Consider the following 27,280-nt stretch of genomic DNA (forward strand, 5'->3'; position numbering starts at 1 on the left):
ACAAAATGAAGACAAAAAAAAATCAGATGTGCTGACTAAGCAAAACTGGATAAAATAAAATGACAAAATTTGTGCACAAATGTTCACCACATGATACAAAGAAACAATGGCGTACAAATGTTCCCCCGGCACTCAACATTTTTCATGGCCTCATGGCATATCTAAAAATGCTATTTCATTCTCTGTGCATGCTGCATAATTTGTGTTTAAGTTATGCACCATGAAGAGATGGAAGCCACGAGCTGACATCATCCGATGCATCTTCAGTGTTCTTAACGTCTGGATAGTTTTAACTCCGGAGGCTATGGAGATCCATTACAGGAACAGCATCTCCTTCATACATCCTGGTGACAGCACCAGTTATGCACTTATAATGGCCTGTGCACACTTTACAAATGCTGTACTTCCAAATCTGTTGTCAATTGCAAAGAGTATGTTCTATGTGGTATTCAATACAGTGGACAAGATGGTTAGGCATGCACATTAGAGAGTAATGGTTTTTTCGGGTGAGAACTAAGCTACTATAGTAGGCAAGACATCAACATTCAATTTCCGACTGATGTCTCTTTGGAGGAATTGGTAAATTTTTGTTAATGCAAAAGCATTAGATGCCCCATTATGTGAAAATTCGGTGGCGTCGACAGTGGTGTGACCATGCAATGGTACAAAAAATGGCTGACGGCGTAGAGAGTAAGAACACATCAGAAATGCTTGGATTGACATCAACTTTCTCAGGGAGTAAATTAATGCTTTGAAAAGAAAATTTGGTACATTTTGGTCTGGGTGGAAGCCGAAATGGCCGCAGGCCTCCGAAGTGCAAGATGACCATGCTTTCCCGAATCTTCATGGTGTATGTGTGAACCAGTTCAGTGGCTTGATTGCCAATAACTTCCTGTTTAAGAGGCTAAACTTTGTTGTGTACCAATGTAAACATCTTTTCTCTTTTAAATGTGATCACATTTTTATTCTTTTTATGCTGTTGTGTGGTGTATATTTGTTGTTTAGGCTTGTTCCAATAATCTTTCCTTTGCAAATCCTGGGCATCATGTTTGGTTTATATGCATTTTCCTTTGTGATAATATAAATACATTATTTCTCACTCATTTCTTGGGCAATCGAGGAAGCATGCTTCTCCTCGTAGCACATTACACCCATACAACACGCATAGATACTGATAGACTATAGATCTGGCACACTAATGTGAATACGCTATTACACTAATAAAAAGTATTTGCTAGTAAACTTGTACAAGCAGAATAGCATGGATACGCCCAGAATAGAACTAAAAGGAATTTTATCAGTGTATCAGTTGTATTGTTTCATAATGCAATAGACAAAACTGATAAAATTTTTATCAGCTTATCCCATCAGATTTTTTGCTAGGGTAGGCCTCCAAAGTGCAAGATGACCACGCCTCCCAGATGCCACAGCAGCTCCACAGTTCTGGCTGACTAAAGGTGTGCCTAGTGCGTGTGGAAGTCATTGGGTCATTGGGCACATGACGCCGCAGCCAATGGGCAGGAGGTGGTGCCACATCATGAGAGTATGAAATGAGTCACCAACATCAACAGACGCTACTTGATAAACAAGAAAGCAGAGTTTAAATTCTACCACAGAAAGCAAAATCGAAAACATTTCACCAAAAGGGGCTATTATAATTCTTTCGCATTCCCACATGTGAGCAATCTTGAGTGTCTTCGCCAAATTTTTTTGTCTTGCTTCTTTACCATATAAAAGTCTATCATTTCAACACTGACCAAAAGAGTTAGCCCTTTCCTAATTCTTAATTCGATTCTTGTAGAGCTCCAAAGCTGTAGTGATGGGCAAAGACTTAGTGTTGGAATTGTATGATCAAATGCTAGTATTTAATTCAGACAGAACAGAAGGCGCATTCAATCAACGGAGCTAATATATCATTTTCTGTCCGAAAACTTGTTTTAATATTATCTATTTTTCATTCCTGAAGATTGCTATGCTTTAGGGAATTGAATTGCAGTGTTGTTAATACAATACTTGGCTGTAAGATATATAGCCAGTACTTCCCACACAAACTTAAGTGAGAAACAGTGTTCAAGCAGTCGGCATTAGCTTCACATTAACACATTTTTTCAATGATTTTTGGAAACAATGTCCCAACCAGGTTATTTTAAGCTTGTCTGTCTCGCTTGTGAACAAACTATATCCAGTTTTTTGCTTGCATTTTTTGCAACGTGTCTTGCTTAAAAACATTCTTTTCCTTACAGGTAAAGTTCGGCGTGGTTGTGGATACCAACTGCTTGAAAGTAATTGGCAACCCGCAGAAGCGCTTTTGCTTGTGCAGCGAAGAGACTGTTTCATTGAGACTTTATGCAAGGTCTGACTGTTTAGGTCAAGTCAATATCACTGCTCATGCATTGGGCCTCTCCAAGGACGACTCCATTTGTGAGCCTGGAAGCGTCACAGAAACTAGAACAGCTCGAGATGCACTGCGTAAAAGCCTTCGTGTTTTGGTAAGATATGAGATATCTCCTTTTAAGTAGCTCCTTTTTCATCTTGGCTGGGCAGCATCTTTGGTGGGGGTACTAAGCATGGCTTGCTATATATAGAAAGTGGCGATTCTTATGGTAGGTTATTCAAAGCCTGCTTTTGTTGCCCTGAAGCAAGATGGGAACTCCTCTGATAACTAGCTTTGCCAGTGTAGCCTAGGACAAAATAACAAACATGAGCATCGCTGCCTGACAACTTAGTTTATTGAAGGGACTCGGAAGATGATGCTTTTAGGCAGGCACTGGCGGATCCACATCCTTGGGGCCCAGGAGGTCCCCCCTGAGTCATGCTGGAACTTCTGCACCTAAATGTTTGAGCAAATGTTGGGCATGTCCGCCAATGTGAAATTATTCATAGATGACTGCAGTTTTTTCATTGACTTTACTCACACTACATAAATACCTTTCTAATTTCAGGCAGAAGGAACAGCAAGAGAAAAGTCAGTCTCTGAATATGTATGCCTAAAAGGCAAGTTACTTGCTGGCTTCGATGCTTGTCATTCGCACTCAGCAATGTGCTAAGTGGTATCTCATATGTTAAACCATGATGCTTAAGTTCTATTTTTAACCACGATGTAAATCCATATGTTAAAAATCTGCCCAAGCAATCAGTGAATCACATTTAAATGCCTCAGATAAATTTATATTGTATCACAGAGCTATCACAGTTTTTTTCATGTAAATAAATAAAAACTGTGAAGAACATTAAAAACAGCCTTCTGCAATGTATGCAAATCAAAGCGGCACATACATCAAAGACAGCAAAGCAGTATAAGGAAGTTCTCGCACTCTTCAGAAGTCTTTGGGGTCTAACTACCCAAAGTCTACTTCACTCTTTCACTATATCTGGGCTTAGTACTTCTATACTTTTCACTATATCTGACACATGTTCCTGGATGCTGCACTGGCTCCATTCTGTGCATTGTGCTTGTGTCTCCTTTATGCTGACCACACCATCGCACGAAAATTAATTTTCGTGCAATGGTGTGGTGCTGTCCATCATTGCCAGCAATGCATGACTGGTTTCTACGTTGTTTTGGATAGGCCGTCATTGTATAATATATAGATATGCATTTAAAACTTACAATTAACTTTTTGCAGCTCCTACAAACAGTACAGAAAATCATAGTTTCATCCTGAAGCTTCCTGGCAATGCCATTCACGGCTCCTCTAAGGGTGTATTTACAGTGTCAGGTAAGAACCGACCTATTTCAGACTTTAAGCACGCCTTCTACAATATTACTTCTGAAGTTGCAGAAGGTTTGGTTCTGTATAGACATGTGATACAGACCCATAAAATGTTCCTCAAGCATCCATAGCGATCGTCACACATTCTTGTCAAGCAATATATGACTTTATTCACCTTGTGCACAGAGTGGTCAATCTTATCTTCTTTTTACCCTGTAGTGCCCATTACATTTTACTTATTGTGCCAATTTTTCAGCTCAGAACTTTAGGCTACAATTGTGGCTATAAGTGAAGAGTTGAGAAGGTGCCAAAGGCGTTCTGCCTATATTTAGGCTGCTTCTTCCAAGTTAAGTTACTTTTCAGGTTGTGTTTTATGCACTCTGATCTTAAGTTGGGAAAGTGGCAAAGCCCTTAGGATATGATGAGTATTACGGGAATATGGGGAGACGTGGGCGAAACCTTTAAAAAAAAATCTTAGTACTAATACTTTGCCAGCAACATTCTCCTGTGTTTTGCTTCCTCTACGTATAAAAAAAATTTAACCAAAATTTTGACAAGGCAGGGAAATATGTAGTTAGTAAAGTTGCAGTAGTTTGAGAAACCATGGTAATGCTTGAGTGCCCTTCTTTTGACATTGTGATCACTGCAGCCAATGCAGTTTATTTGAAGAGGTGGAAAAAGCTACCAGCTGTTAGATTCAGTTTTCTTAAATTTTGCTTTCTAACATCAAAAAGGCACTTTTTCTTCGTGTAGTCTAGACATTGCTGCAAGACATTCAAGTGTGTTTGTCTCGCTCTTTTATTTTTATTTTGCAATATTTGTTGTATGTCATATATCTGGCACAATTTTTGTGCAACCAAAACTGCTTCATCATGGTGAAAGTATTTACCAGCAGTCTTTGAGCTTTCCTATGCATCCAAAGCTTGCATTGTCTTTGCGTGCATTATCTTTGTACACATACCTGTGAGAAAAATCCAAATTTTCAGCAGGTGGGACCTGAAATAGAAGCATTCTGTATTGTTAAATGTGTTAAGTGATTTTGATATAGAGATACTTTACCTGTCAATTAACAGAATAAGAAAGCTAAAGTGATCTTAAGGGCAAGGCAAGAACTTAGCCTTTTGCAAAAATACGAAATATGTGACATCTTCAAAAGCATGGTTTGAATGTGAAATTTATCAGTTATCAATAAAGCATGACGGAGGGTACTCGTGCATTTGCCAGTAGGTCCATTGCATGCCCCTATGAGCCATAACTGGATTAGATAAAAATTATAGGTGGAAGTTGGCATACAGCAGTTCAGAAAAAAAAAAGAAGCTTAATATTGAGAAATATGTACAGCTGACTGCAGAAGCTTTTGGAGCATGCAAGCCACAAAAAAAAGTCAGTGTCATTCTGACTTCACAACTCAATTTGAAATTTTGGCGAGCGTTGTGGGGGTCCTACAGGGAAGCATCCGCAGCATCTTTTGATTTGAAGGTAGCTTTATCGGCAGTGATGAACTTTCATTTTCTTGGATCCAGCGCTCCAACAACTTCTACAGTATGGGATACATTGGTGTTGCTGTTCAATGCATGGCACAAGTTCATGATGAGGCAGTTGCACATCATGCATGCATTCTCTTTAATATTGGCTCATTTGACCTGTCGATAATGTTGGGAGGTTAGCGAATATTATCTAGCCATGAGTGGGCATCTCACCAATGCAATACTCAATTTCATATTTAGCATGTAGTGCCGTTGAAGCTGTGCAGATATAGTAGTCATAAATGTGTATTACTCTGTGCATCTCATTGTGGTTGAAACCTGCAATGCCCTCAGCGTGATAAGTGCTTTGTTTACTAAAGCTATAACATATCCAGTTCGTGCTACTTTTGATCAGGTAATGTTTTTATATTTTTTATCCTGATGTGTCTCAGACCCTTTAATGTAGGTGATCTGAAAAGTCACTGAGCATCTGCAGCATCGTCTACTAAACCTGAAACTTGTGAATCCGACATAAGGTGGCCAACAATTAAACAAAAACCATATGTTTATGCCGCCCTTTTTTTTTTTTTCTTGTTTGCAGGTGACATTCTAAGCCCTGTCCTGGCGTCTGGTCTAGAGTCCATCGTTAAACTACCCACCGCCTGTGGAGAGCAGAACCTGGCCATCTTGGCCACGAATGTTGTGGTGCTTGATTACTTGATCTCGTCAGGACAATTCAGCCACCCCTTAGAGGCCAAGCTCCGGAGGAACATTGTCACAGGTGGGGCAGAAAGGTGATGGAGGGACCTGGGAGAGGATGAAAAATTGTGGGACATGCTAATGTCTGAATGCAAACAAAATTTTAGCATGTGAGGAAAGATGCCAGAAGGCAACATGGTGACACAAGCACTATTTTCTTTTGTTGTCGTATTCCTCTTTCTACCCCAATCTACTAATGGAGCGTCACGTTTCCCTCTTCCCCCATGAAGAGTGTGAGTTCACAAGGTGAATAGTATCTCCATAGTCTATCATGTACAATGTCAGTCTGTTGGCCAAGGTGTGACATGGTGCGGATAACTCTTTCGTTACTGCTAGAAATGTGCTAAATTTCAGTGCTTTTATGTTTTAACATTTTATTTCAAGATGTAGCAGTTGCAGTGTATGCTGTGATACGTAAAATTATAGCCTTATCACTGCTGTTCTGAATGGATGTAAAGCAGTAATAATTGCTCAGAAAGTTTTTGCCTATTCTTGTACACCTCGTGCACCCTTGAACACCTCAAGGAACACCAGTGAAAATAATAATTTGCTTTTTTTTTTCTATAAGTGCTGAGGATAAAGAAAACCTCAGATATACAAAACAGGCCCCCAGCTCCTAGTTTCCAACTTTTGTAAGTGACATCACTAAAAAAAAATTATGTTAGCACCAACACTGGCCGTAGGGATGCCCGTGCTATGCAGGAAAGCAGCAGTTTCACTAATCTGAAAATGGGTAAATTTATATTGTACAGGGAGCATTTGTTTTTACTCCTTGCAGCAGACACCTGCTTCATTTCTTACTGCATTCTTTAGGCTCGCGAAACAATGGTTGTCTGGTCAGGGAGCAGGCAGAAGCCTCCTCATACTTTATTATTGTGTTCAATCAGCTTTGCAGTGCTGTACAGTAGAATGAAGTGTCACACATTATTGTACAGTAATGCATTAATGCACTTGTAGAGGCAGTGTTCAAAATGTGAGAGATTGGGCTGCTAGTCAAGCCTCAATCAAAGGTTGGTCTAAAATCGACTGCTTGCTCTTATGTGAGTGAAAACCCCGCAGGATGGGAAGGATTGCTCGAAATAATTTGTACATATGCTTCAGAAACACGGATAGTTAAAAACAACCCACGGTGAGAAAAATTAAGTTGCACTTGATGTTAGCAGATGAGCGTCCACCGTTGTTTGAGAAATCATTAAAACAACCTAGATGTTGTGTAGGAAAATTAGACAACCAGAAAGAAGTTTCTCTGGCATCACTGCTGCTTTTATTTAAATATTATGTTGCTGAGTCAACGAAAGCCTACATTTCACGTCGTTTTGTTGAAGAACTGCTAAGAGCACTAGAGGCTAGCTTCTACAATAGCTTCAGTTAAAGTTTTATTTTTCCGGACTCCCAAATCTGGCAAAAATTGTCAAATCTGACAAATAGTTAAAGTTCAGTCGTCATTTCAGAAAGTGCAGTGACCTTGCTGATAATGTAATGTCAACGGAAATGTTTGATAGCGCATATAAAAACTGTCCGTCACATTTATAGATTTTTATAGGTGCGGCAACAACTGAGTTAACCTTGTAGTTGACGGCAGAAGCTTTCTGGAGAATGCAATGCAGACCCTCCATAATGACGCTTAACTTTCGTCTGTTAGGGTGCCATGGTGTCTCGTACAGGACTAGGTCACCAACTTTGAGCTTTGCTGGCATAAATTTATTGTCATAGATAACTTTGTTTTTGTTTTTTCATCAAATTGCGAACAGCATTTTCTCTCTCTTGTTGAAGGCTTCCTATTGGGTTGGAAATGAGGTGTGGGTGAGACGGGATGTTATATATTAAGAACGACAGCAGGTATCTGGTTACATCATGCGGTGTTCTGGGTGATTTCTACCACCACAAGCATTCTTTCTACCACCACAAGTATTCATTTTTGCAACAAAACAGCTGTATTTGTTGCACTTGGGGCCAGTCTGTCAGGTTTCAGTCCATGTCTCAAAATCCCTCAGCCCTATTCGCATCTCATGCAGCACCCTTGCCTTCTTCATGAAAAAGTCAAGATGTGCAGTTTAGTTTTCACTCCTCACCATTCCATGAGAGGTTCAGGAAGCTGTCATAATCAAGCAATGAGGTGGAAAAATGTCAAGTGACAATGGTGTGTAATGTGTAGCGGCTGTATACTGTACATTATGTTTAACCACTACAAGTTGCATGGATCTCTCTCTTTAGTTGTTTTTGTAGCTTGGTATGGCAATATAGTGCCATTGCCAATGACAGAAAACAGTGTCAAATTTCTAGACACACTTAAGAGAGATATCTTCATTCTCAAGTATTTTTATTGTCTACTAAATAATCTTGAATTTGATTTTAAACATTTTAAACGAGTGCTTGTTTATCTGGTCTGTTGGGGCACAAAACTGCGCTTTGATCATTGCTTGTAGGCTGCAGAGTGTAGATCCACATACCATGCATACCATAGTAACCATAAACTTGGGCTTTTCATAAGATCCCTGCATGTGTATCGAGACACCATGACGCTGCCGTTAGGGCTCAATGTGCGACTTTCAAGAACGAAGATTCTGTTATGAATTAATTAATTACTGCACAATGGTTTCTTTTGAGAGCTGACTTAACATAAGTGACTGCACGCACGGTATAGTCATAAGAAAACATAAAAATCCGTGTGTGGACATCTTAATAACCAGGTGAATAAAGGTCACTTCAGCATATTGTCACAGGCAGAGAGATAAATGAAAGTGTATTTACAAATTTTGAAAGAGTATCACAAAGCAACCAGCATTGTCAATAGTCTAGCCTCGCATTCTCTTCTTCGGCACCTTCATGATCGTTGCCATTGTCGCTCTGCTTACAGCAGCATGTCAATATTATTACAAACAGTTGGAAGGGGCGTGTAGAAATATTATTTCTGTGAAGGCCTGTGGCTGACTATTAAAGAGCTAAGCTAGCCTCTTGCTTGCATTCCAAGAGTTTTCTGTTCTCATTTCAGTGCTGTACCTTATCTCCCAGTTAGCTGTTATCATGTGCTGTTCACATTGTGCAACAACAAGCTGCAGCAGCTGTTGGCATTGGTGGCACATGTTAACACGCATCATGTCTCTGTACATTGCTGCAATGTGTTCAGGTGCTTGCTTTTATTTTTATTTTTTTCTCCCAGGCTACGAGCAGCAGCTCAACTACAGGCACTCAAGCCATGGCTACAGTGCTTTTGGCAGTGCAGATCCAGAGCCAAGCTTGTGGCTGACTGCATTTGTTGTCCGAACCTTTGGAAAAGCTCGCCAGTATGTTCCCCTCGATGAAACTGAGCTGAGTTTGAGTACACAGTGGTTGCTTAGTCACCAATATGACACTGGCTGCTTCCCATCAGTTGGCCGTGTATTGAATTCTCAACTCAAGGTTCGTATTGTAAAAAAAATATACCAAACCTATTTTATCATGCTTTTCTTTATTTATTTATTCGTGCATTCTTGCAGAGTTAACAAATCTAATGCACTTATCAGTGCCATTAGTATAGGCGATGATAAGGTAGCACATATGTCTAGTTAGCCATTGCTCGCCGCATTTTGTGCAAGTATAGTGAACACTGCTAAATGTCAATGTTAAATGCTAAATGAACATGCAAAAAATGTCATTTTGTTTGCGCATTCTGAAGTTGAAATTCTTCATTAACTATAGAGGAAAAAATAGTTAGCCTGAATCAGCTACGAGGTAAAACGCTTCATACAGTGCACAGTTGGTAGTAATCCTCCCTAAAATCGCACAAATGTGACTCTCTGTTGCAGGGTGGCATTCAGGGAACATCACTCTCACCACTAACAGCCTATGTGTTGATCTCTCTGCTTGAAACCAACACAACACTATCGATGCCTGTACAAGATGCGGCTGCTCACTGCCTTGTCGAAGAAACTGCCCAAGAGCAGGACAGCTACTCATTGGCACTTCATGCATATGCCTTGGCCCTTTTAGGTCATCGCAACGCCCAGCAAACTTTTCACTTACTCTGGAGCAAAGGTGAATTGGAAGCGGGTGAGTGCACTAATACCTGACTATTGGGAGATCCTCACATTCCTTGAAGAACCTATAGGCTGTGCATAAGTACACTGGAATGCATGCAAGTTTTGAAAGTGCTAATTCTGCTGAAAGTTTTATGTATGGGGTATGGAATGTAATTTTTTTTTGTTCGGTTCTTACTTGAAGTATTGTACATGGAGGATCCTGTAGTACTGTACTACAAAACCCTTCAACGTGATAGGGTTAATTTGTCAACAGCATTTCTGCAATGTCAGTGGAGTTTCTAGTACTGTTTCATCTTGTGCATTAGACAGCAGCACCATGTCAGAGGCATACACAGAAATTATATGAGGCACATGGACTCTTTCAGTGGGCTAAGCACAGGGACTAGAAATGCTAACATTGTTCTGTAAAAAGGGGCAGGATAGGCAGAGTATGGTGTCTTCATGTGTTCTTTTGTGGCAACCTTTATAAATGTACACATTTCAATGAAAAGTGCACAAAACTGGCATGGGAGTTTCACGTAACTGTTTGGAATAGAACTGAAGCATAGCATGAATCACTAGATATGTTAAAGTGTAAACCTTAAATCCACAGTGCAGTCACTGCAACAGCTGCTGCATCTCTCGTCGGACCATTTCCATCCTTATGTACCGTATTTACTCGCATAATGATCGCACTCGCGTAATGATCGCACCCCTGAATTTTGTCGTCAAAATTCGATTTTTTTTATTTCCCGTGTAATGATCGCACCCTGAACTTGCCGCAGCGATATGTCGTGTGCCAAGCCTAGCTAATAATGATCGCGCTTACCATCTGTCGAATGCTACGCGAACGACTCGTCTGCACGCACCAAACATGCTTAAGTAGATGCCTCATTTCATTACTTTCATCACTTTCCGCACTTCCATGGCAAAAAGAGGTACAACCAAACTTGCCTTTATTATGGGTAGGCTTTATAATGGTTGTAGTCAACAAAAACAAAAAAGGCACCTTTCGATTCTTTTCATCTGCACTCGTGAGCACGCAACAAATCTCGCGCGGCAATGATAGTAGCCACGTTTACACTGATACGTTAAAAGCGTGCCCTATTCATACGCCAACGCTTGTAACACAGCTAAGATATTCGCCCACCCTTAGCGGAAACGTGCCGTGTTAGGATAGTAGTGAAAACAGATGCCGCAGTTTCCGCAGCACGCCGGCCATGGGTTTCTGTCACTGGCAGCTAAGCGCGCCCATCTGTTTCTGTCCCCTCTAAGTGCACATGGCTACGTTATTGCGGCAAACTTGCCGATATTAACTATATTATTCATCACTGACACGGAAGAAACTGGTTCAATGCACGTAATGTACTCACGAGAAGAAAAAAAAAAAAAGATCACGTTCGGCGCGTTCGGCTTGCTCCGCCGGCCGCCATTTTTGTTTTGGTGTCCCGCACCCGCATCCCGCAGCAAACGCGGGACGAAAAAAAAATTTTTTTTTTCCGCGGGAAATTTAATTCGCGTAATGATCGCACCCCTGAATTTGGGTCAATTTTTTCTGACAAAAAAGTGCGATCATTATGCGAGTAAATACGGTATATTGCAGTAAATCTATTGATGACCTTATAGTGGCTTTGTGATGACCTTGTGATTAATCTGCGTGAACCTTGTGACACTAGTTCACCTGTGTGTGAACCTTGTCACACCAATTTTCTTTACTGAGCACTTTGCAATATTGACAATGACCGCCAAATGTCATGTTCCTAGCGAGGGGTACAACCTCTAACAGCTAATGCAGTTATGGTACACTTGTTGCCATCCATAGGAAGATTGTGGTGTATATTAGGGAGCAAGCATAGATAGCACACATGATTGTTGAGATTGAGGTTAAAGAGTGGAGTTAGGCAGGTCGTGTAATGTTTAGAACAGGAAACCGGGGGCATACTGGAATAACAGAGCGGGTGGCAATGAAACGGAAACAGAGTTGGGGGTAGTTTAGGATTGGATGATGTAATGATGCTGGGAAATTTGTAGGCATAAGATGGATTCAGCTGACGCAGGGCACGGGTGATTGAAAATTGCTGGATGAAGCCCTGGCCCTGCATCAGACTTAAAACAGGCCGAGGGTAATGATGATGAAGAAGATGATTATAATTTGGTTGTGTTCCCGTTTTGCTTCTTCAATTAGACCCATAAGTTGTGCCCCACTATGGTATTCCAGTAGCTATATGCTGCTGATCTCAAGGATGCAGGTTCAGTCTTAGCCCCGGCGGCTGCGTTTGATGTGGGTGACATGTAAAAATACTTGTGTACCGAGTATTGGGTGCAGATTAAAGAGCGCAGGTTGTGAAAATTAATTTGGAGCCCTTGACTACAGTGTGCCTAATAATCATATTGTAGTTTTGGCACACAAAAACCGCAGATTTCTTTTTCGCTTTATTTAATTGTGTCCACTGTTCTTTCCTTCGAAGATGGTACGCTGCACTGGAGTCGCAACGTATCTTCAGCAGTGGCAGTAGAGACGAGCGGCTATGCCATCCTTTCCTGCCTGACGCTGCACAAGGAAGCAGGTGTTCCTCTAGCCCTGCCTGCAGTGCAGTGGCTACTCAAGCTGAGAAACAACAAGGGGGGATTTATTTCCACGCAGGTAATTTTCTTTAATGGCAAATACCTTTCTAATGTGACATTTTTTTTTTACCATTGTTACTTAAAGAGAATTTAACTTGCCCTGTAAACCTTGAGCTTCGTTTAGCATGACCCTTCTCCTCCCCAAAAGCCTATGGTTTCCTTCAGCGAAGCAGCTTTTTTAACATTTGGTCCAGTTTTTATTATATGCCCTGAAGCACACAAATATCACCTTTTCATGTGATGTCACAGCAGTAAGCTCTCCAATGCCACAGAGCTGCACCATGCTTGAACTGCTTCAGCACAAAACAGAAAACAGTAGTAGGAGTGGGAATGTGTTGTTCAAGCGCAATGTGCGACCCTGTACCATAATTTTTGCTGGCAGGATAGCTTCAGTGCACACACTCTAGCCCTAGCACATATGCACAGCTCTTGGCGCCATGAATCATGGTAGCAGATTGTGGATTGTGGTATGCGAAAGTGTCCTAACAACTTAACTAACGAAACAGATTTGTTTTTGCAGCTTCACTCTGAGTTGATAATTGTCTGATGTTTCTTTATAAAGATTTGAGCACTGTGTGCACTTCCTTGCTCAATCTTTTTACAATCTGGTACAGTTGGTTATATGTTACACGAATGGTGACTTATGGGTAATGGTGATGAAATGGTGATGTGGACAGATAAAGGTTGAGTAGCGGCTTTTCCTGGCTAAACTCGGCAAACTGGACAGGCTTGTAAAGCAATATTCTTCTTGAATTTCATGCTATTCACTAGTAGAGGGTTCAAACGGGCTGCAACTTTTGTTTTCATCCTTTTAACAATATTGTGACACCCCTTTGCTAGACACTCTGCTTTTCAATAACGAGCTTTCTCTCTCTCTTTCAGCCTTTTTGCCGAGATCTGTTTGCTCATTGGCAAAAAGGCAACAATGATTGAAGTTAAAGTAAATGCGAGGTTAGGCTGACTTTGAAAAGTACATTTACAAAACATTTGCGAGTATGTTCGCACAGTTGTACAGCTCAGGAAAAAAATGGGCACATGATGTGGCAAAGGTGTTGAAAACTCATCAAAACAGAGAGTGTGTGTGTAATTGAGAGAAGGATTTTAAATGAATAAGATGCCGATGGTTTAGTAAGTTTATCCTTGCCATACTCTTTCCTTTGGTTCAATTTTATCATTGCAACACTACCTGTGAGCTTGCTGGTTTGTGTGCATTTATATCTCTTTTCAATCTGTCTGTGCCCGTGTATCCAGTCATGACTACTGTCTGTAACAAAGCTGCTTCTCTCTCTCTCTCTTGTAGGACACTGTCATAGCAATGCAAGCTTTGGCTAAATATGCCAAGATGGTTGTACTACCAGATACTCGTTTGACACTGACAGTATCATCTCGACACATGGAGCCCAGGAGCCTTCATGTAGAGCCAGCTAATGCGATGCTGCTTCAGGAGATGCCCATTCCTGTACTACCTACAACTCTTGAACTCAATATCACTGGAAAGGGCTGTGCCTTTGTGCAGGTCAGTAGACTTCCTCGCTTGTGTAGTTCATCCAGACCTGAAACTACAGCGCAGACCACTTATAATGTAACCGCCTCTAGTGCGGCACCAGTTATAGCGTGGTTTTTTTGACGACCGATATATCCCCCATAGAACGCAATGTATAGACGGACCGATTATTGCGTAGGCGTGCGAAGCAGAATACCGTTTACAGCGTGGTTCCTTTAAGCGTGCGGCCATGAAATCGGCACACGGAGCACAGCCTTACCTCGGAGGCGTTGAGCACGGCTCGCATGGCTGCACGGTTGCCTGGCGCACAAACGCAAAGAAGTGGGAGCGTGGGCGCGCGTGTGGAGATCAGCGCTGAAAAGTGAAACAATAAGGAGGAGAAGAGCAGGAGACTTTAGAGGAAGGAGGGCAAGTGTTTTCGTCACTATAGCAGCATCCATTCAGGGTGCGCACTGCACGAAGTGTGGGGTAGAAGCGATAGCGGCAACAGCACACCCCTTTTTTTTCGGTCTCTTTGTTGCATTTGGTGTGTGCATGTCGTGATATCGTGTCGTAGTTGTCCTCTGTGTACGTGTGTTGTCGGGCTTTCTTACCATGGCGTCGGCGGCGCCTTCAAGCAGTGCGAGAAAGAGGCATGCCTTATCACTTGAGACAAAGGAATACATTATAAGGGACATAGAAGGTGGGCTGAAGAAGGCATCGGTGGCAGCCAAATACGGCGTTTCTGACACAACCGTGTCAACCATATACAAGAACAAGGATAAATTGCGGCAGCAGCTGCAGCCCGATTAGTCTTCCCTGTCACAGAAGAGAATACGTACGCCGACGACGTGTGGTGCGGCCTCATTGAAAGCAAATTTGTTTCTGCCATAGACAACTTCCAAGAATATGTTGATGCTGGTGAGTCAGAGCTTCCTGTCTGTGAGGAAGCAAGCACGGATGATGCGATCATCGCAGCAGTGCGCAGTAGCGTGGAGCTTGCAACCAAAGACGAGTCGGACGACGATGTCCACCCGACGACAGACCCAGATGTCCCTTGCAAAGACGCTTTGGAATACCTCAGCAAAGTGAAGATGTACTGTGCGAAGAACAGTTTGAGTGAGAAAGCCTTCAGTGCTTAAGCCTTGTAGAGGACAAAATTGTTCGAAGCACTGTTTAAAAAATCTCCAGACGAAAATAACAGTGTTCTTCTGCTGGTACCGCACTTGTCAGGAGAACTTGGTTTCTGCGCTGTGTTGCAATTGTGTTGCATGTGTGTGGGAGTAAATGCGGTACCGCTTATTGCGTGGATTTTTACAACTCCCGCTACTTACATTATAAGCGGTCTACACTGTAGTTCCTTATGCTCAGTGCACTAAACAATAATTTAATTTACCCATTCTTTCATAAAATACCACTTTTACCAAATAGAATGTGGCTATTTTTATATATGTATCTCCAGGTGCGATGTTATGAAAGCAAAACTTTGCATTAATACCCACACCTTCATACATGAGCACAATGTATGCTCTGGAAAGGTATTTATGCATGGATCTTCATATTGTTGTCAGACAGCACCATTGTTTGTTTGTATAGGGTGCTAATTATGAGCGGCACAAATGTTAGCCATCAGGATTTCAGATATCAGGTAGTCATGAATATGAGTTACTGGTGTTCTGCTGAGGCTCTGTAAAATTGATATTTTAGGTAAACACGTCTGCTGAGTTATAATTTCCAACCATTAAAATGATTGACTCTTAATGTGCAAAGAGGTTGGCTGATTGAAAAACTGCTTGACTTTATATGATACAGATTTAAATGCAAATGGGCAAGAAACAAACTGGAAAAAAAAACAATTGCCATCTATTACTGGCTAGCAAATTGCTACTGAAGACTCGTTACAGTGTCCATTAAAAAGCAAGTTTTGCTATTGGAGAAAAATTTTTCATGGTCCATGGACCACTGCTTTTCCAGCAGAGTCACTCTGTCCATGAGGCTAACATATGGCAGCACAAGGCTACATAAATCAGCGCTTGTACCTGTGTGTCTCTTTCTTTGTGTATGTGTTTTAGTTTGTGCTGCTTATTATTGTAATATTACGTAAATGATATATAACCGGAATGCTGCTTCAGCACACATGCTACTACAAAAAATGGGGTCATTGTAATTTAGTACAATCACTGTAAAAGCAGGCAAAAGTGTTGGTACTCATTTCATTAGTAGAAATCTAAATGCAGTTGTCATACAGCCAAAGTAAACAACATTTTACATTTCGTGAGAAGATGACTAATGAAAAGTGCAAAAAAAAATGTTTTCTTCTCTGACTCGTGAAGTGTGACCACTGCACTTACATCAAAACACTAGCCAAGAAAGCACATGCATATTGGATGCAAAAGTGGAATAAAAATAATTAACTGCACCTTGTAAAGCATATTGTAAACTAAATTAAGAAGTGCAATCACTGTCTTACTCAGAGGCTTCAATTAGGATACATGCATGTGGTACGTGACTACTCATTTCATGCAGCATGCCAGTGTTGTCACAGTTGACTGCCAGTAATTTGCTGACATTTTATGTGCCTTCTTTATGAGCAACAATCAAGATGACATTCTTCAAAGTATCAGAAAGGGCACATACGGTGAATAATATGAATCGGAATATGAATAGTATGTATAAAATATTGTATCTAACTTCAAATAGTCAAATGCAGATGCATATATATTTACAACAGGAATATTTATTTTGATAGAATTACATTTGATAGATAGCTACATACCACGCCTGCTCTGACTAGTGCAATAAAGGCAGCTAGCTATCAGGCACACTGGATCAGCTTTAAACACAAGATCACTAATCGTCACTAAAAGAACTGAGCGCATAGCCTATCAACATCTTTAGAGCCTGGTTACAAACAAGCTTTTCAAGAACGCTAAATAAATGGTTGCCAAAAAAAAAAAACGGGAGTCATGAGGAAAAAAAAGAAAGTGCTGAAGGACTTATGTGCCATAAACACATGTAAAAGGGACATGTATGCACAGCGCAAAAGACGAGGACAGAAGAAAGGACACAACAGCACCTGTGTTGTGTTCTTTCTTCTGTCCTCGTCTTTTGTGCTGTACAGACATGTCAATATTGAATCACCAACTCGCCCAAGCTTTCACTTTATCATGTAAAATAGACCATTGAAATGAAAACATTAGTGATTGTAGTGTAAAAGATAAAACTGCCACTTGACTAGATTGCCAAAAGCACCAAAATGACAGACTACAAGAAAAAATCGCATGTTGTCATGTAGGCTTCTGCCATGAAATCAAAAACAAAGCTTGCATTACTCATTTTGTTTGTGTACTGCTTTTGTTGTTGGCTCACTTCTCATAATTTGTGATAATTTGTATAGCAGGCAGACAATCATAACAAGACTTTAACAGTTGGTCGTTTGCAAAATATTTGATTAGTTTCGATTAATTGCAAATACCGAATATTTCCTTTTCGAATGCAAATATAAATAGTTAATGTGTAATATTCTATTTGTATTTGAAACTTTAAACATTCTCTCTCCCCTAGAACATACTTTTTCATGTTTATCTTTAAAGGAGCCCTGAACCACCCCCTCGGGCTTGGTGAAATAATAGTCCACGGATAGCATATGCTGCTGTGAACATCTCAGCCAAGGTTTGCTGTCGTACGCGGTGTGTGGAGTTCGCAAGCAGATTGCAAAATCACCTTTCTCTCAAACACTCTGTCCTCACTCTCTTGTAGACACACTATTTCGTCATTGCCTTAGACCGGTGCTATTAGCTAATAGCTGACATCAAGCTGTGGTCGGCTACATGGTGTAGATACTGCGGCCGCCGCAGGGTACCGCCATGAGTCCGCTAGCTAAGCGCACTGCGACTCACTGCGACTCGCTGAGGACAACTGCATTTGGCTTATGTTTAGTGTGTCACAGGCACCAAAGGCAGAAGTCATGGCGTCTACGTTAACATCCGAAATTAAATTTGAGCTACGTGCTACGATGACATTTAGAAGGTGGAGCATTGTGGGCATGTGCCATAGCCTTCGCAGTGCAAGGCATTGAAAAAGGAACGGGAGCACAGCGGAGGCCGTGTTTGATTGCCAATAACTCTACTTCTGCTGAACACATTGAAGTACTTTTTACAGCAAAGTATTTCTGAAATAGCCTATTTTCACTTCAAATGCCTTTCTCCACTTTGATAGAAAGTGGTTCAGGGCCCTTTTAATTTCTCATGGAGCATCTTATACCATGTGGTAGAATAGCAGACCCTTATAGAATGAGACTGGAGTTTTACTTAGCATCTGACATGACAGTTTCATAGTCGTAGCGATATCCCTTAAGTGAGATCTGTGCTGCATGCAACCTTTTAGCAGCATGGGGTCTCCATGCACTTACCTGTGAAGTCCTGTGATGTCTTCAGGGTGCTCACTCTTCCTAAGTCAGCATATATTGGTACCAGTCATTCATTTTTTTACCATTGTTTACTGTATTGCTTTATGCACCTACTGCACATGACTACACTTGTGTCTGTTAGTGTAATTTAGGACAATTTTTAAGATAACTGATTATAAGCTTCTGCTGAGCCATATTTTAGATATCCAAGGCATGAAATATGTAAGCATTCCACTTCTGATGCCCTCTTTTCTTTGTTCCTTCTGAGAGTGCAAGACCCACAACTTCCTCCTTTTCAGTATCTTGAAAGCTTGCTAAAGTACACTGGATGGTGGCTTTAAACACCAGTTAAATTTGCTCACATCACATAATTATAGTAAGCTGTTAGGATATTATTCATATGTGTCTGTAATTCTTGTCCGCTGTTCTTGAACAGACCTGCCACATTGACTCAGAGACTATGGTATTCTGCTGGTGAGCATAAGGTCATAGATTCAATTCCTGGCTATGAAAACAATCTATTTTAATTGGGTGTTGCAAAGGGGCACGCAAGTCCCTCAGGTAGTGCTGGTTCAGCAGCCTAGAGCTTGAGCAGATTTATCAGCAGAGAGAGCCCAAGCAGGGACGAGACGATATAACGAACAACAAAATGTTTAATTACATTGCTACGTAAAGAGTAGTGAGCTCAACAAACAGCTCATAACTAAGGGCGAAGGGGAAGGCTCCAGCTCCTTGGTGAGAGGCGCTTTATATAGCTTCCTGGGAATACTCTCGCCAAGGATAGGGAGGAAATGGATGCTGTCGGTGCTTAGTTGACTTGTGTAAGCACATTGCTATCATTCTGGTGCCATCAGCATAAGTCAGAGAGAAGGGGAGAAGGCTTTGTTTTGGGCACAAATATGTACTTACAGACATCGACGCTAGCGTGCACACTGAGTTCCTGTATCAAGCATGGAAACACATGATTTTTGGCATTTTGAACTGACCGAATTGTCGTCATTCGAGCGATAGCTTTGAAAACTTGGCATCATTGTTTTGTTCATGTGATATTAACATTAGTCACAGAGATGAGCCCTAACAGGAAGCAAAATGCAAAAAAAACATTTGTATACTTTGATTTAGAAGGACCTTACGAAAACACACTCAGTTGAAATTAAAATAAAGCTGCTCCCCCTATGGTGTGTCTCATAGTCCACTATGCAGCTTCAGGCACATTGACTGTTACCACTGCTTGGAAAAAGGGAAATATAAAATTTCGCCACACTACAGAAACATTGTGCAAAAGGGTTATGGCTGTTTACAAAATAAATTAAATAAGGATAAACAAAAGCACAACATATCAACCTTATCGTTGTATGATGATCTTGGATTGTAGCGCGAAGTGACACGGACACAGACTAGAAGCAGACAGGACAAGCGCTATGTGTCCAACCGCTAGTCTGTGTCTGTGTCACCTCGCGCTACAATCCAAGATCATGTTACCGTACCAACTCGCCCAGCTTTCTATCCTTTTGCTTATGATCGTAGTTTACCTCAACTATATAATTAAGATAGTATAGAGAGGTTGTGACGTGACACTGCTGCCTTTAGTTCTGCCTTTAGCACTTGTGTATGTATATTTACTACTCATCCCGTGTGCAGTAATTCTATAGGAGGGCATGTCTTCCTCTATTGTTACCAAAACAGTTGAAATTGATATTAAACAAAACAGGTGCAGTTGAAAAGAAGAGAGGAAGAAAAATAAGCTTAGTCGTCAATGAGACAAAGATGAGATTGCAAAGCATTGTCAATCCTCCTTGAAGATAAGAAAAAGTCAGTATCTTGCAGATCCTTTGCAAGAATTAGATGATATGCCATTGCCCATTTGAATATTCGTTAAACTGGTGAACTCAATGGGCACTGCGCAAGTCAACATTGCAGTATAATGGTGCTCTCACTTTGCTCCCACTGACATATTTACAGATGCATAAAACGCAGGTTAAATTCTACCGTCGGGCTACCTTATTTGACATTGCTTGCAAATGCTGCAAAAAAAAACACAAAGTGCTCTTGAAAGCTGGTACTTATGACCTTTATGATCTAGAAATAAACTTTCAGGTGTGCGTTTGACCTGTGGACTTGTTCTTTCTGTCCTGAAAGTTCTTTGGTGTCATTTGCCATCCTGCAGAACTGTAGACAAGCACTGCTTGTTCTCATCACTATGCATCCAGGCTGTTCTCAAACGGACAGCAGAAGTAATAAAACATGTAGCCATGGCTGTCTTGATGTGTCACTTCACTGTTGCATTTTAAAACCTTTGCAGGCCACTGCAAAGTTCAACATTCCTGCACCGGCTAATACGGACAACTTTGATCTCTTGGTGGAACCATCTCACACAGCCTGCAAGCCAAAGCTAAAGCTCTGTGCAAGGTAGTACACCTTTATTACGTCCAGTCAATATACTAGTGCTCATATACATGTCACAATTAACTTGTTAGGGTGTTAGCAGTGTGATCAAAAGCAACTGCGCAACTAAAAGTTCTTCTTTATTCCAGCCATTATGTATAGGTCTCCCGTCACTGGTGAACTATTGCATGGTCACAGATTTCAAATGCTCGCGAGTGTGTTACTTATTATGCCTGTTTTCTGACATGACATATTGAAAACTGCAATGGGGCTATCACTTCTAAAATGACAGCAATCTGCTGTGCATTTCAAATCAAATCAAACTATTTTCCTTCAACAAAACATTGGGGAAGACGAGGGCTCGAAAAAAGATGTGGAGGTATCTATTTGCAGGGCTTCGAATGCCCATTTACTTGACAGTCAGCATAATATGGACATAGTTTGAGGGTGCTATCATGCTCAGTATGAACTACAACACAAAAGCGTGTGGTAAAGCGCACATGCATACTGACTGCTGTATTATATAAATTAAGTCAATGAATGTTTATACAGTGCTACATGACATAACTTTCAGTATTATACTTGATACAACGGTGTTATGACCTACCTTTAGTGTTATAGTAAAAACAAGAGATGAGTACGAAAGAGCAGTACATAATTGGTTTAAAAGAAATATCTTAGCAAAAGCTGCACGAAAAAGACGTGACGAGATAGAGAGGAATGACAGGCACGTGCACTGCTCGCAACTAACAGTTTATTTCCAAAGAAACAGATCTTGCATGTTCTTGGAGGGCGATGGATGCATTAGTCAACCTTCGCTAGCTTTGTCAATAGCTTTGTGTTCTGATACCTTCAGGAGAGTATGCGAATCAGTTCTTGATTAACCAGCTTTGCTGTTGCCACGTGTATGTTACTGTAGTTTTTTTTTTTGCATGCTTGAGAGGGTGTCTGTTCTCCTTTCTGTGTTGTTTTCTACTTATTCTGTTTCTTTGGGAATAAACTGTTAGTTGCGAGCAGCGCCCATGTTTGTCGTTTCTCTCTATCTCATCTACGTCTTTTTCGTGCAGTCTTTTGTTACGATGGAACCACACCAACTCACCCATCTCTGTTTTGATGCACTATAGGAATTAACAGTATTGCCCTTGTCTTATAAACAAGGATGATAATTCTGTTACTCATATTCTCTAGGTTGATTCCATTGACTTGGAGTTTATTTAACAAGACTGGAATAGTGTGTTTCAACATTTGTTAACATACAGATGACGAGTATGGTTGAGCTACAAGTACTGCATGGATGAAAAACTGCTGAGGTGGTGGTCAATCTGAACCGAAAACCACTGTGTTTCTTGCTGTTATTTTTCCGGTTTCATTTTAGACTGAAAGAATCCATGACACTCCAGTTATGTTCTGGTTGACACAAAAATGTGGCAAAGAATTTGTTCAAATTATTGTAATTTTGTATGTCCACAACTCATGTACCTGCATGCAGATCTCTTTTGCCTGCACCTAAATTGATGGTAGTGCCGTAACACCTTCATGATGTGACTTTTTACAACTTGCCTGAAAAAACCTCCTTGCCACTTCAGAAGAGCTTAAACTGCTTGTTCCTGTGCTTCAAGAGTATTTGTCTCCTGACAGTGGGCAAAAATTTTTGTGTACTTACAGTTACCTCCTATCCTGGGGCATGTCTGGAATGGTGGTAATACAAGTCCACCTGCAGACTGGATTCCGGTTCAGCAAGGTCTCTCTTTTGATCCAAGATGTTGTTTTAATTTGTGTTATTGCAAATTTATTGCAGCCGCACATTTTTTTCGCTGTGCTTACAATATTTTTCACTGGACATTGTTTACTTCACCCAAATTGTCTTCAGGTGACAGATGACCTAGAGGTAAAAAAGATTGAGGAAGAAATTAACAAAGTGAACCTCTACTTTGATGAGGTGAGTTTAAAATATTTGTTCTATTAAATTAGTGCCTCTGTTTCTAACAGACATGTTTGCAGTGAACATCTTATTGAACATATTCAGTTTAGTGACTCAAGGTAATGGTTTCAGTTAGATTGTTCAGTAAGAAGCAGGTAGTCTTTGAGTGAGGTGGGAGAAAGAGAAGTGGCATTGCCTAGCATAATAGTTTACACCTTGAATTGCTATTTTATACTTATCTGGCAAAATGGCAATTGCATTTGGTCCATAAGTTATTGAACTTGATTAAAAATCTGATACAGCATGCACACCTACTGCATGGTATGTTTTATGATTTGTGAATGATATTTCTGCTACATGTTTCGGTTTTTCTATACAGTTTCATCCCATTGTAGGTACCATTATACTGAATTATGTTTTTGAAAAGCTTCTGCTGAGGGAAGTGAAAAAGCACTCTTAATGGAACGTTTTCACTCATATTGAGAGATGGCAGGCATCGTTTTTTTTTTTCCAAATATTACTGCATCATCTTGTTTGGGACTTTCCTTGTCTCAGAGGGTCACTTCATGCGTGTTTAGTACTCACAATGCTCTCTTTGAGCACCTTTGAGAAGTTAATTTTCCTGCACAAGGGAAATCCATTCCATGTCGGTTACAGTGAATAAAAGGCTCAAATTTACACTCTTAAGCAAAATTACACCCTTTGGGTCATATCTTGCCACACAACAATAATCGTCATCTGTCTTTGCCACATTTTCTTTCATTTTCTGTGAGCCCAGTACTTCCAAGTGGCGAACAGGATGCGCATTATCAGTATGACAGCATTCTCGACAGGAAAGTAGCGAGCGCAGCGTTTTCAAGAAAGGAAATGCAAGCAAGGCAGATGACGATTATTGTTGTGTGGCAAATATACACCCCAAAGGGAGTATATTTGTTTAAGAGTGTAGCATGAGGCTGGAGGACGTGTGGTCTTCGCATGCACCTTCCACATACCGGCTTGTCACCACTGAACTAAATCGCCACCCAAAGTTGCTGGCAATGTCATATGCCTCTACTCTATAGGGGTACAGGTGGATTACAGGTACTTTAGTACTTTTTAACATTACTTTAGTAGACTTGGTGCTGCTCCTCAGTTTTTCCTGAAGGATGAACAGTGCCACCATGGTGACAGACATTTCATTTTGCTGGGAAACAATCTTGGGTGTTAAGAAAAGGGACTGCAGCATGCCCCTGGAAGCCCACTAGATTCTGCATGCAAGTGTTGCATCTTTCTTTTATTCCACTTTTACAGCTCAGCAACAGGAGGACATGTGTGACCTTGGTGTTGACTCAGGAGTATGTAGTGCGGGATAATCTGCCAGCAGCTGTAATTCTGCAAGACTACTACGACCCTGGTGTGTAATGCATAATGTGGTGTCGTATTTATCATGAGCAGGTTGTCATTAATATTTCATTTCAGTCTTCATGCATTTACGACTTTTGCTCTTTGCACAAGTTAACACTATGCAGTAGACCACTGATACAAGTTAAAGAAACTGCTGTACAAGTACATTATCCAACCCACATATATGCAACATAGTTATTTCTAATAGTCCCTGCACTCAAGTTCCCTTGGCAATACTATGCATGAAATCTTGAAAAGGATGCGTCACTGATGGATAGATGAGAAATTGATCACACTGTTGTTGAATTCACTTGGTTTACTACAAAGCAACTCTTCATTGCTTCACATGTGAAGGTGCAGAGGAGCTCCGATATGTAAGAGAGGGGAGGGTCAATTACCTACTGTTCTACTGTACTACTTGGTCTTCCCTACCAAGGTCTAACCGAGCCCACTGCTGCTTAACTACAGTAATCATATGAGAGTTCGTATATTCGGCTTGACATGGCTAATAGTCACTCCAAATGTCATTACATTTGTGTTTCTCTGGTCAATTCTGATCAACTTGAATTGACTCCACCAGAAAAGTTGCAGTTGAGCACTGGAGCACATAGGCTTACTGACCTAAAGCATGAGGAAATCGTTCTATGTACACTACAGGACAAAGCTTCAGTGCTAAAGGACAACAGCATGAGAAAAGTCGCAAGGCACACTAAAGCTTCATTGAGTCTTTGCCCACCGCTCAAATTCACTGTGACAAATATGCTGATTTGTTGTGTCTGCATGGTTTCTTATCTCACCGCCATTGCATCATTTTTTAAGATGTTATTTCAACATTAAAGTGCTGTAAATAATATTGTTGTTGCAACATTATCTGACCTGAGCTACTTCATAATCAATTATTTTCCTCTTATTCTTTACAGAAGCGATCGTGCTAAGGAACTACACAATTCCCAGTTGTGAGAGAGATCAACAAGACATTGTCGACTTACAAGTGCCTTTGCATTCGGATGTGTTGCAGGGAGATCTTCGTTCAGAAGGAACTCATCTTAGCAACTTCCGGAATGTTGATCATGAGCCCGACTTTCCAGATGGCCCAGAAGCAAACTTGCCTGTAACTGTGGCAGCTCCTGAGAACTGAACAAGAAAAATTCATCACATATGTGCCAAAAACTTCCATATCTTAGGAACTTGCACCATATGCTCCTCCTCAAATCCAAAAGAGGAAAAGGTCACCATTGAGCAAACAAATTTTTTACTGAGGCACTTAATTGCATTGTGCTAGCGAACTGTTTTGTTGAACTCCTATTCTGCGGTATTACATTATGGATTCTGGATGGAACAGATGGGCAAAGAAGTCAATCTGTTGTCTTAACAAAACTCTTACAGGAACCTTTGTTGCCACTGTTGTGAACATGGCATATATGTTTATGCTAAACGGGCCAGACTGATACCCTGCAATTTGCAGTTAGCTTTCATGGCACTTTTTGCAAAATTTGCAAGGAAATGTGTCAAGATAGTATGGTAGATAACTAAATTTAGGCCATCTTGCACGCAGTGAGGTTCTGCAACATGAGGTTATATTGGCTCATTGTTTTGTTTCATCTCGCTAACGTAAGAATATAATATTCTAGACCTCTAATTTTGACAGCAACCAAGCTATAGAAATTTAGCACAATAACTGAAACAAATAGGTAGGTTTTTATTATGCCGCATATCTTTCCTTGTTTTCAAGCCATAAATTGCATAGCAGGTGCACATGTTTGTTTACAATTACGATTGAGACATTTGCTTAAAATAAAAAAGAAAAGACAATGCATTTCAAGTCTCCTTTTCTGCTCTGTGCTGATCTGTTGTGGATGCAGAAAGCTATTAAATAATGAATGTGTCAGACGGCTCCTATACACACTACATAAATCCTCTTCTATGGAGACATGATGATGACACAAACATTTGATTTTTCTGCTTCTCCTAGAGTCCATAGGCATTAGGGGCACATGTGCCGCTTAGAGATGTCATCGAACATAAATTTCTATAATCATATGAGAGTTACAAATTGTTTTTTTTGTGACTTGTTTTTGTGACCAACAGGATGATGAGCTAGTGAAACGCACAAATGCATTCTTTGGAGTCTGGGTCTACTTCAGGAGCTATGAAAGTCGCACTTATGCTCATGAAAGATGTGAACCAACTATTCTATTCATTTTTGTGATTCACTCTGAACCTAGCTTTTCCATCGACCTTAGGTGATCGTAAGGCTTAATAAAAGATATTCGCAAGCTAGTCTGCCGCACTTCATAGCTTCTAACTCCATCTGAACTTTAATGCAGTGCGGAAATATTATTTTTTGTTTCCTTAAAAAAAAAAAAAGACTGGCGCCCGCCGGCAATCCCGACGTCTCGCCCACCGCGAGAGCGATGCAGGAGTGGACGTGGGGGGATCGCATGACCACTTTCAGAGACATCACGCAACACTACAGATTGAACAGATGTAAATACCCACCACCGCACGCCAACCTAAACAAGAAACAGGCGGTTGCCTGGAGGCAATTGCAGACACACACATATCCTAACCCGGTGATCCTTCACCTCTGCTACCCCGACATATATCCGTCCGACGCCTGTAAAGCGTGCGGAGCCAGAGCGACGCTGCAGCACATGCTGTGGGCATGCGCCGGTAGCCAGCAGCAGGAGTCTCCGACGAACGGGATAGAAATGGCAGTCTCGGACCGAGGGGCGCGTTGGGAGGCGGCCCTGCTCAGCCACGACCTCGCCGATCAACTGTGGGCCGTCCGGCACGCCGAGGAAGCCGCCCGGGTCCAAGGACTCGAGGCCGTCACCTAGGCTGGGGTGCTTATGGCCCCACCCCACCCAAATCGCCGGGCATTTTCAATAAAGTTTTTCATCATCATCATCATCATCCGCCTATACATATAATTCCACGCTTTTGGGGGTACGGACAATCATCTAACGGATGCTTGAAAGTGCTCAATTTATAAAAAAAAAAGTGTACTGAAAAAGAAAAGAAATACAAGAATTATGTTCGTTAAAAGCCGATCCCGTCTAAACGGTCTGAGGATCACGGCACCGCATGCCGGGAGGACGAATAAACGTGACAGTTTGATGCATGACATACTTTGGTA

The 27,280-nt window shown here is 41.1% G+C and overlaps 1 protein-coding gene and 1 long non-coding RNA gene across 9 annotated transcripts in view; one reads left to right on the forward strand and one right to left on the reverse strand.

Moving 5' to 3' along the window:
• LOC139054668 (alpha-2-macroglobulin-like) overlaps window positions 1–25,957 on the forward strand; it is a 62,876-nt gene extending 36,919 nt beyond the window's left edge. For 2 of the 3 annotated variants that reach the window (XM_070532066.1, XM_070532065.1), the window contains 12 exons: window positions 2,244–2,489; window positions 2,943–2,994; window positions 3,627–3,719; window positions 5,781–5,960; window positions 9,099–9,337; window positions 9,724–9,967; window positions 12,405–12,580; window positions 13,862–14,077; window positions 20,755–20,861; window positions 22,503–22,776; window positions 24,049–24,151; window positions 25,062–25,957. In XM_070532066.1, coding sequence (XP_070388167.1) covers window positions 2,244–2,489; window positions 2,943–2,994; window positions 3,627–3,719; window positions 5,781–5,960; window positions 9,099–9,337; window positions 9,724–9,967; window positions 12,405–12,580; window positions 13,862–14,077; window positions 20,755–20,861; window positions 22,503–22,776; window positions 24,049–24,151; window positions 25,062–25,279 — 2,148 coding nt within the window. In that variant the 3' untranslated portion in view covers window positions 25,280–25,957. The remainder of the gene's footprint in view (window positions 1–2,243; window positions 2,490–2,942; window positions 2,995–3,626; window positions 3,720–5,780; window positions 5,961–9,098; window positions 9,338–9,723; window positions 9,968–12,404; window positions 12,581–13,861; window positions 14,078–20,754; window positions 20,862–22,502; window positions 22,777–24,048; window positions 24,152–25,061) is intronic. The other variant, XM_070532067.1, reaches the window with a different exon arrangement.
• On the reverse strand, window positions 2,708–27,280 carry LOC139054670 (uncharacterized). 6 transcript variants are annotated; one of them, XR_011511418.1, is made up of 7 exons: window positions 26,712–27,280; window positions 25,131–25,275; window positions 22,501–22,719; window positions 14,325–14,419; window positions 5,839–5,986; window positions 4,675–4,709; window positions 2,708–2,830 (listed from the first exon to the last, which is right to left on the reverse strand). It is a non-coding gene; the product is annotated as an uncharacterized lncRNA (long non-coding RNA). The 6 variants fall into 6 exon arrangements; XR_011511415.1 differs by having other exon boundaries at window positions 26,655–27,280; XR_011511412.1 differs by having other exon boundaries at window positions 26,641–27,279.

Source organism: Dermacentor albipictus, chromosome 1, assembly GCF_038994185.2.
Source record: "Dermacentor albipictus isolate Rhodes 1998 colony chromosome 1, USDA_Dalb.pri_finalv2, whole genome shotgun sequence".
Taxonomy (NCBI): domain Eukaryota; kingdom Metazoa; phylum Arthropoda; class Arachnida; order Ixodida; family Ixodidae; genus Dermacentor; species Dermacentor albipictus.